Genomic DNA, 11,054 nt, shown 5'->3' with positions numbered 1-11,054 from the left:
CTGTGTGTCAGCCTCCTCCCCCTGTACCTCAGCAATTACGCCTATTGGGCAAGTTACATAGGTTGTCCGTTGGTCATTTACATTCCCCATTGCAGCTTATTTTTGCAACTCTCTACCTTTATATATGAGGGTGTATGTCCTTCTTCTTTATAAGTAAACTTTCAATCAAAAAACTGCAAGTTTTTCCCTTCAACTTTGCTCTTTGCCATTTAGTTCTTCTATGTCTTTATAAACACTTTTGGAGGAATGTGTTAATGTCTATCATCATTATATATGATGTTCACCTCATTATTTTTCAAACTTAGAAAGTTCTGCTTCCATTAGATTAATAGATCAATTTTTAATTGCATTACCAACTGTTTTTCCTCATCGTGCCTTTTGGGGTTAGATCTACTTCTGAAATTGCATCACTTTCTGCCATCATTTGGAAAGCATTTTACTTTGCAGTGGACCACAGGTGGCTTTTATTCTTTACATAATCTGGAACAATTTTCAGTCTGCTCTTGCTGGAAAAGCAACAATGGAACTGAAATAAGACTGTTGAATAGGCTCTGAGAGATGCAGAAAGAATGACAATTGAGAGTCTAAAATTCAAAATAAGACATATCTGATTCCAAAAATTTTGCCCTTAATAAAATTTAAAAAGACATCAAATGCACCATATAAAAATTCCCAACATTGTTGTACTAGTTACATATTTTCAGTTGTGAAACATTTGTTTATTCCCATAGGTCATTTTATGCTTGAAGCGACCATTCTATTAAGTGTCTTGTCATTGTAAAAAGATATCACTGCCTTTGTCTTTTTTGTTAATTTCTTTTTGTTCTTTTTTTAGTTTTTCTTGGCTTCAAGGGTGATAAAACTGGAATTGGATTACCATCAGAAGCAAGAAAGGATTTCTTCATCACAATTTCTAATGTGATGCTTGAGTTTTTATCTTTCAAGTCTATTTAATTCCTTCCTGTCTTATTACTGAGCAGATATTTTATGTTCCTTTATTTTATTTATTTATTTATTTATTTATTTTATTGACTTTGTAATAATATTCCTTTAAAAATATATATGTGAGGTCCCATTCAACCCCACCCCCCCACCCCACCTCTCCCCCCCCAGCATATGTTCCTTTAAATAAAGGGAATAAAGTGATCATAACAAAAGAGAGCTCTGTGTTTACATGAGCATGGGAGGCTTGTCAGCTAGAATTTCAGAGCACCATTTCTAAATACTTGGAGAATGGAAAAACTGATGTTGTCAGCTTGCATTTTATTTACTCCTGGATTATCTGTGTGGCTGAGTATGAGAAGAGCATGATGTTAACTCCCTCCCAATGATGCTCAGGTGTGCATTATGTGTGTGTGTGTGTGAAGTGTGTATGGGATGTGATGTGTGAGGTGAGCAGTCCTCAGAGCAGTGGTATCTAAGCTCATATATTACAATAGGTGTCTTCTATAGTACAGAGCCTGGAGGCTATTCTAAAAAGGCCAATAGGACCTGTTCCATTCCATTTGGTGGGATAGCTTTGCATCCAAATTAATGAATAGTGAGAGGTTCAGAATATGGATGAAGACCTCCCTGAATTTGAAGATTCAGCAGCAACAAGGCTGCCTTGTTCTTAAACTTCCTCTGAAATCATCTCTATTCACTATCCTCTTAATCATTTCCCTGCCACACTGACCTCCTTGTTCACTCTGAACACTGGAAAAAAGTCATTTTTAGGGTCTTTTTCCTAGAAGTTATCCCACTGGGCACAAATTTCCCCTTACATCCTCATGGCTACTGCCTTCTTTTCCTTTAGGTGCCTCTTTGAATTTCACATCATATATGGGACTTTTCTGAGCACCAAGTGAAAAACAGCTCCATCATTTCACTTTTTTTACCTGCTTTCTTTTCCTTAAAGCATGTGAAATCATCCCCTTTGTAATATGATTGGGTTTTAATTGCATGTATTCTATGTGTGCTGATGGTTGGGACTTTTGAGTTACAGCATTGTAAACTCATTGCCACAACTCTACTTGCCTCTTAGTCACAACTCAATACATATTCCACAAATGAATGAATATCTCATGAAATCCATAGTGTTCATGAATTCTTGGTAAAGGGCTGAGTTTGGGGGATGGAATTCCTAGTCAGAGGTGGCACTACAAATACCCTAAAGGGATAAGATCTATATAAATAATATAATATTAAATTTATCACTGAAATAGGCAATGTAACATTTCTGTTTGGATAGTGCTACTTGCTTTGTGAAACTATCCATGTTCCTTTTTGTTTCTTCTTAGTCTCATCAGGCACATGGGACCTGGAAATGAAACGCAAATTTCAGAATTTCTTCTCCTGGGATTTACAGAAGTTCCAGAAGTGCAACCCCTCCTCTTTGGGTTGTTCCTGTCCATGTACCTGGTCACCATTTTTGGGAAACTGCTCATCATCCTGGCCATCATCATTGACTGTCACCTCCACACACCCATGTACTTCTTCCTCTCAATCTTGTCCCTTTGTGATATTGGTTTATCCTCCACTACTGTCCCAAAGATGCTGGTGAACATCCAGGCACAGAGTAGAGTCATAACCTATGCAGGCTGCCTCACCCAGATGTATTTTTTCTTGCTCTTTGGAGGGTTGGATGACTGCCTCCTGGCCGTGATGGCCTATGACCGCTTTGTGGCCATCTGCCACCCCCTTCACTATACAGTCTCTATGAAACCCCAGATCTGTGTCCTGATGGCTCTGGGGTCCTGGACCATGAGTGTTATGGAATCCTGTTTACAGAGTTTATTGGTGTCACAACTGTCCTTTTGTTCAAGTGTAGAAATCCCAAACTTTTTCTGTGAACTTCGTCAGATGGTCCAACTTGCCTGTTCTGACACTTTTCTCAATTACTTAGTAATGTATTTAATAGCTGGAGTGCTGGCCGGGGGTCCCCTTGCTGGAATCCTTTTCTCCTACTATAAGATTGTTTCCTCTGTATTTGCAATCTTGTCAGCTCAGGGGAAATATAAAGCATTTTCAACCTGTGCATCTCACCTCTCAGTAGTCTCCTTATTTTATTTCACGACCATAGGGGTGTACCTCAGTCCTGCTGCTTCACACAACACACATTCAGGTGCACCAGCCGCGGCCATGTACACTATGGTCACACCCATGCTGAACCCCTTCATCTATAGTCTGAGGAATAAAGATATAAAGAAGGCTCTGAAAAAATGCTTTGGGAGGAAAGACTGCAAAGTGTCATTTGTCTTGCAGCAGCTGAAAGGCCAGTTTTAGCAGCTCCTAAACCTTCAGAGCTACATATTTCCTTTCTTTGTTCAGTAGGTGCATATAGACCTGCCTAGAGTCAAGATGACCTCAAAAATGAAGAAGTAAAATTTTAAAGCACACATTGTGTTATAGAGCAAGATTTTATTTTTGATAAGGAAAGAGTTCTCCTTGAAGTATGCATGATTCATGTACATGTTTAAGGAGTTTTTCAGTGTTGTTCAGGAATGGATTGCATTTTCTGAATAATTTCATTGGATCACCTCTTGTTCCTGTTTGAATTCTACCAATGCTGCCTATGAATATCACTTCTTGATTTCCTCTGAATAGAATATCTGCTTTTGTTCAAAACTGTCATAAAATTTAAAGAGGTGACAAATTACAACCTAGGTATTTCCTCTATCAGTCAGTAATTTATCTCTTGTATGTTCAAATCTCTAATCTATATTCTTTTCTTAAAAAAATCAAATTTATTGATACAGCTTAATAAAGCATACAATCCACCCAGAGTGTTCAATTAATGGTATTTGGTTAATCACATAGACCTGTATTCATTAATTTCTAATAAATATTCTTGATCAGATATGACTATACACAGGAGGTTGACATTTTGGCTATCATACCTCTGTTAATGGAGTGTTCTGATTGGCAGCCATAAATTGCTACTGCACAAACCTCCATGCCATTGCAAGTACTTATGGCTACCTAGATGGTGACATTCATTGTATGATATTTTAAAAAACAATTTTATTAAATAATAATCACACACTGTACAATACATACAAAGTGTACATTCAGTTGCCTTTGGTATAATTAAAGGCTTCTTCATCACTGAAATCAACTTTATTTACTTTTACAATTTATTTTATTTATTTATTTTTATTTATTTATTTATTTTTAATTTTCTTAAATTTTTTATTTTTTTATTCATTTTTTAAAAATATTACATTTAAAAAATATGAGGTCCCCATTCACTCTCACCACCCCCACCCCACCATTCCCTCCACAGCCACACTCTCCCCCATCATCACAACACATCCATTGCATTTGCTGAGTACATCTCTGGGCATTGCTGCACATCATGGTCAATGGTCCACATCATAGCCCATACTCTCCCATGTTCCATCCAGTGGACTGTGGGAGGATCTACAATGTCCGGTAATTGTCCCTGCAACACCACCCAGGACAACTTCAAGTCCCAAAAATGCCTCCACATTTCATCTCTTCCTCCCATTCCCTGCACCCAGCAACCACCATGGCCACTTTTTCCACACGAATGCCACATTTTCTCAATTACTAACCACAATAGTTCATGAATAGAATATCAGTAAGTCCACTCTGATCCTTACTGTATTCCTCTTTCCTGTGGACCTTGGCTTGTTTGTGTCCATTCCACATCTATGTCAAGAGGGGGCTTAGAGTCCATATGGATACTGGATGTAATCCTCCTACTTTCAGTTGTAGGCACTCTTGGCTCTGTGGTGTGGTGGTTGACATTCTTCAACTCCATGTTAGCTGAGTGGGATAAGTCCAATAAACAAGAGTGTAGGAGCTTGAAGTCTGTTGAGGCTCAGGGCCTGGCTATCATATTGTCAGTCCAGGGATTCAGATCCCCTAGATCGATCTTAAACCCCAGCATCAACTACAATTCCAGTAAAGTAACAGGGAAGGCTTGTGAAAAGAGATCACATCTGAGTCCAGCTCCATCACGCAGAGAAACCAACTCCAAAGAAGGGCCAAGTGACATGGCAGTGAACTCCATCTGCCATGACCATAAAACCTGTGGGTCTCTTTAGCCCTCAAAAGAACCAATACCTGGGGTTGTATCTACTTTATCTGTCACTGAGACTTTGCTCAGGTGTGCATAAGGGCAATCCTTCTGACAAACTCCAGACTCTTTTTTAGAGACTCATAGCCATATAAACTCGTTTGTCCTTTCCATTTCCCCCTTAATTTAGGTCAAACAGCATTTTTAACTCCTGTTATTATATGTGGACCGGGATATTCTGCTGGTCCACGTAGAACCTTTAATTAAAGGTCATTTTCTAGTTACATGATCAGCTGGTACTTGGTAGTGATCCCTCTGTGCCAGGCAGGCTCATCCCCGGGTGTCATGTCCCATGCTGGGGGAAAGGCAGTGCATTTATATGCTGAGTTTGGCTTTGAGAAGGGCCACATTTGAGTAACACAGAGGCTGTCAGGAGGGAACCCTTAGGCACAGTGCTGCTCTAGGCCATGTTCTTATTTGAGGTGTGCAGGCTCACAAGCATAGTCATTAGTATCAGGGACTCACTGTTGGACCCTCATTCCTTCCTGGTCTTTGTTGTTGCACCCAGGGGACTGCTGCTGCTCCCCTAGGGACCAAGGAAGAGCCCCCCCACTGGCCAGGAACCCAGCACTCCCCCAGTTGTTGTTTTTAATTGTTTCCACTATGAGTATATCCAAACATTTCCATGCACCCCAGACACATGCCCTGTATAACTCCCTGTCAACCCTATGTTCCCTGTCAATAACATCCCATACCAGTATTCCTCTGCTGCCATTGTTGAACCACTCTGTGATCCAAAACTTCCTGAAAAGTGAAACCCAATATAATGCCAGGTTCCCCTAATAGTAAAATGGAATATAGCGATGAGTTTAAAGGTTAGATACAGGATACATATTGATTTGGAAAATTCTACAGCCTATCTTTTTCTTTTTCTTTTTCCTAATTATTGTGCTTCTCTTCACCAGAGCCCTAGATTACAGTAATTCATATATACAATATACAGTACTCCCACATATCCAATATAAAATCTTTTCCCTTCCACAGCAATAATCTTTTAACATATTCATACCATATTTACTGAAACTGATATACAGGTATTGAGACAATAGCTTTCAAACAAGGTAACATTTTTGTTTACATTGTGGTTTATACTTTAGGCTATACAATTTTTAAAATGTTTAATATCCTATGTTTTACATTATGATTTACATTATTAGTCTGTCAGCCCCTATATGTTTTTTGGTATCATATTACATGTTTTATATCCATCCTCGTGTACGCTTGTGAAACACTTCTATTGCCCTCACTGTTACGTTGGTTCCATCTATTCAATATCTATTGCCCCCCCTCCTTGGAGCCCACAATGACAGTCAATCTTCATTTCTTGAGGGCCATGTTCAGAGATACTTGCACCAGTGTTGAGGGCTTGACATGCTCAACTGCCCTAATGCCCTGGGAACCACCATTTCTCTTGAGAGATACAGTTCCCTCTATTTGATGGCATTAGTCCTCCCCAGGATGTGGGTATACCTTCACTCTCATTATATGGGTCTCTACCTGATGGTATAACCCACTTTGGCAAAATGAGCATTCACATATTCCCTAGAAGTCTTCCTTACATCAGATTATCCCCTTTAAGTATCTTAAACAGGTAACTTTCCTTATTATATTTTGAAAGGTTTCCTCAGCATTATACTCTCAACCAACACCTGATATTCTCCTATGTTTGTATGTTGCCCTACCCTTCCCACAATTTCTTGGGCAATATTACCCATCTTTCCATCCCTAGCCCTCCTCAAGCCCACAAAGCCCCACCCAAAGGTAACCCTATACCCCCATTTTATCCCTTCCTTGTACACATACTTACTGCCAGCTTATCATAGATTTCCCCTATGTAGATATCAGCTTATATCCTTCCTCTGCCCCCTGATTTCCTCTAAGCCTATCTTCCAGTCTCTAGCTCTCTGAGGCAGCTTGGTTTACTTATTTCATATCATTGAGGTCATGTAGTATTTGTCTTTCAATGCCTGGGTTGCTTCAATCAACATAAGGTTCTCAAGATTTATCCATGCTCTCATGTGTGTTTGTAGTGTATTTGTTCTGAAAGCCGAGTAGTATTCCATTGTATGTATATACCACATTTTATTGATCCACTCATCTGTTGATGGGCATTTGGGTTGATTCCAACTTTTGGCGATAGTGAACAATGCTGGTATGAACATTGGTGTGCATATATCGGTTTGTGTCCTTGTTTTCAGTTCTGATGGTATATATCCAGCAGTGGTATTGCTGATTCATATGGCAAATCTATGGTTAGTTTTTTGAGAAACTGCCAAACTGTCCTCCAGAATGGTTGGATCCTTCTGCATTCCCCCCAGCAGTGGATGACTGTTCCCATTTCTTCACATTCTCTCCAGCATTTGTATTCTTCTGTTTTTTTCAAAGCTGCCAATCTTATGGGAGTAAGATGGTATCTCATTGTAGTTTTGATTTGCATTTCCCTGATAGCTAAAGATTTGGAGCATTTTTTCATATCCTTTTTAGCCATTTGTATTTCTTCTTTGGAGAAGTGTCTGCTTAGATCTTTTTCCCATTTTTTAAATGGGTTGTTTATCTTTTTATTTTCAAGATATAGTAGTTCTTTATATTTGCAAGCTATAAGTCTCTTATCAGATATATGCTTGCCAAATATTTTCTCCCATCGTGTAGGCACCCTTTTTACTTTCTTGACAAAATCATTTGAGGTGCAGAAGGCTTTAATTTTGAGGAAGTCCCATTTATCTATTTCTTCTTTTGCTGCTCGTGCTTTTGGTGTGATGTTCATGAAGACGTTTCCAATTACAAGGTCTTGTGGATGTTTCCTTACACTGCTTTCCAAAGTCTTTATGGTCTTGGCTCTTATATTTAGGTCTTTGATCCATCTAGAGTTAATCTTTGTATAAGGTGTGAGATGGTAATCCTCTTTCATTCTTCTACATATGGATATCCAGTTCTCCAGGCACCATTTGTTAAATAGGCCATTCTCTCCCAGTTGAGAGGGTTTGGTGGCTTTAGTGAATATTATATGGCTATATATATAAGGTTCTACATCAGAACTTTTGATTCAATTCCATTGGTCTATGTGTCTCTCCTTATGCCGATACCATGCTGTTTTCTGTACTGTAGCTTCGTGGTATGTGTTGAAGTCAGGTAGTGTGATTCCTCCAATTTCATTTTTCTTTCTCAAAATGTCAAGTCAGGTAGTGTGATTCCTCCAATTTCATTTTTCTTTCTCAAAATGTCTTTGGCTATTTGGGGCCTCTTTCCTTTCCAAATAAATTTCATAGTGAGTTTTTCTAGTTCCTTAAAGAAGGCTGTGTTGATTTTTATTGGGATTGCATTGAATGTGTAGATCAGTTTTGGTAGGATAGACATCTTAATAATATTTAGTCTTCCTATCCATGAACAGGGAATATTCTTCCATTTATTTAGGTCTTCTTTGATTTCCTTGAACAGTCTTGTGTAGTTTATAGTGTATAAGTTTTTTACATCTTTAGTTAAATTTATTCCTAAATATTTGATTTTTTAATTTACTATTGTAAATGGTATTTGTTTTTTTATTTCCTCCTGCTCTTGCTCATTATTGGTGTACAGAAATACTACTTACTTTTGTGCATTGATCTTATAACCTGTGACTTTATGAACTCATTTATGAGTTCTAGAAACTTTGTTGTAGCCCTCTCAGGGTTTTCTATGTATAGGATCATGTCATCTGCAAATAGTGAAATTTTGAGTTCTTCCTTTCCAATTTGAATGCCTTTTATACCTGGTTCTTGCTTCAGTGCTCGAGCAAGTACTTCTAAGACAATGTTAAATAGAAGAGGAGACAGTGGGCATCCTTGTCTTTTTCCTGACTTTAGAGGGAAGGATTTTAGGATTTCTCCATTGTAAACAATGTTGGCTGTAGGTTTTTCATATATACTCTTTATCATGTTAAAAAAATTGCCTTGTATTCCAATCTTTTGGAGTGTTTTTATCAAGAAAGGGTGCTGTATTTTGTCAAAATCTTTTTCTGCATCTATAGATATAAGCATGTGATTTTTGTCCTTCAGTCTGTTTATATGGTGTATTACAGTGATTGATTTTCTTATGTTGAACCATCCTTGCATACCTGGAATGAATCCCACTTGGTCGTCATGTATAATTCGTTTAATGTGTTGTTGAATACGATTAGCAAGTATTTTGTTAAGCATTTTTGTGTCTAGGTTCATTAGAGATATTGCCCTGTAATTTTCCTTTTTGGTGGTGTCTTTGTTTGGCTTTGGTACTAGGGTAATGTTGGCATCATAGAATGAGGGCGTTGAGTTAGGCAATGTTCCTTCTGTTTTGAAGTTTTGGAAGAGTTTCAGCATGACTGGTGTTAGTTTTTTCCAGAATGTTTTGTAGAATTCACCTGTGAAGTCATCTGGCCCTGGGCTCTTCTTAGTTGGGAGGTTTTTGATGACTGGTTCTATCTCTTTACTTGTGATTGGTTTGTTGAGATCATCAATTTCTTCTTTCATCAATGTTGGCTGCTTATGTGTTTCTAGGAATTTGTCCATTTCCTCTGAATTGTCATTTTTGTTGAAATGTAGTTTTTCAAAGTATCCTGTTATGATAGTCTTTATTTCTGTGGGGTAAGTGATGATATCTCCTTTCTCATTTCTTATTTTGTGTTTTTGCATCTTCACTCCTTTTTTCTTTGTTAGTCTCGCTAAAGGTTTGTCAATTTTATTGATCTTCTCAAAAAAGCAGCTCTTGGTCTTGTTTATCTTTTCAAGGGCTTTCTTATATTCTATTTCCTTTAGTTCTGCTCTTATCTTTGTTATTTCTTTCTTTCTTCTTCCTGTGATATTACTTTTTTTTTTTTACTAATTCCTCCAAATGTGCAGTTAGTTCTTCAATTTTTGTTCTTTCTTCTTTTTTGATGTATGAATTTATGGCTGTAAATGTCCCTCTCAGTACTGCTTTTGCTGCATCCCATAAATTTTGGTATGTTGTGTTATCATTATCATTTGTTTCAAGGTAGTTATTGATTTCTTTTGAGATTTCCTCTTTGACCCACTGTTTTTCTAAGAGTGTGCTGTTTAATTTCAATATCTTGGTGTGAAATCAGAGCCTCTGGCCCTAGCAGATTTCCAGCTTCACTCCACTGTGGTCAGAGATATCATTTTGTATGATTTCGATTTTTCTGAATTCATTAAGCCTTTCTTTGTGGCCTAGCATATGGTCTATCTTGGAGAATGATCCATGTGCTCTTGAGAAAAATGTATATCCTGCTGCATTTGGGTGTAATGATCTGTATATGTCTATTAGATGCAACTTCTCTAATACACTGTTCAAATATTTTGTTTCTTTAGTGATTCTCTTTTGAGATGTTCTGTCCAGAGTTGATAGTGGTGTATTAAAATCTCCCACTCTAATTGTAGATGCGTGCATTCTTTCACTTAGTTTTTCCAGTGTTTGCCTCACGTATTTGGAGGCCCCCTTGTTAGGAGCATAAATATTTATGATTGTTTGTTCTTCTTGAGACATTGTCCCTTTCACTAATATGTAGTCTCCTTCTTTGTCTCTCACAATTGTTTTGCATTTAAATCTATTTTGACTGATATTAATATGCTACTCTTGCCTTTTTTTGGTTATTGTTTGCTGGTAAGATTGTTTTTCAACAATTCACTTTCAGCCTCCATGAATCTCTGGGTCTAAGATGTGTCTCTTGTAGACAGCATGTAGGTGGGTCATATTTCCTTATCCAATGTCTCAGTCTGAATCTTTTTTATAGGTGAGTTTAATCCGTTGACATTCAGTGTTATTCCTTTCATGGAATTATTTATGTTCACCATATTTTGATTGGACTTGTGTTTGTCATATTTTGTTTGTTTGTTTTTTCTTCTCTTTTTTCTTATTTTATTGCTCTTAAACTCTCCTCCAACTCTGCCTGTCCTGTTTTTTCCTTTCTTCTTGCAGAACTCCCTTTAATGTTTCTTGAAGGGGAGGTTTCCTTTTGACATAC

General features: G+C 37.8%; 1 protein-coding gene across 1 annotated transcript; it reads left to right on the top strand.

The window, feature by feature from the left end:
- The first annotated feature begins 2,292 nt into the window (after positions 1-2,292).
- On the top strand, positions 2,293-3,264 carry LOC139438498 (olfactory receptor 7A17-like). Its single transcript, XM_071213581.1, has one exon. It carries the CDS (start codon positions 2,293-2,295, stop codon positions 3,262-3,264), a length of 972 nt encoding a protein of 323 aa, XP_071069682.1.
- Positions 3,265-11,054: the final 7,790 nt, after the last annotated feature.

The sequence above is a fragment of the Dasypus novemcinctus genome, unplaced genomic scaffold, assembly GCF_030445035.2.
Source record: "Dasypus novemcinctus isolate mDasNov1 unplaced genomic scaffold, mDasNov1.1.hap2 scaffold_107, whole genome shotgun sequence".
Taxonomy (NCBI): Eukaryota; Metazoa; Chordata; class Mammalia; order Cingulata; family Dasypodidae; genus Dasypus; species Dasypus novemcinctus.
Note: the sequence above shows the minus strand (reverse complement) of the source record. Positions and strands in the feature narration are given on the sequence as shown.

Excerpts from the sequence above, each read along its gene's own strand:
- LOC139438498 (XM_071213581.1), top strand. The coding sequence starts at position 2,293 with ATGGGACCTGGAAATGAAACGCAAATTTCAGAATTTCTTCTCCTGGGA.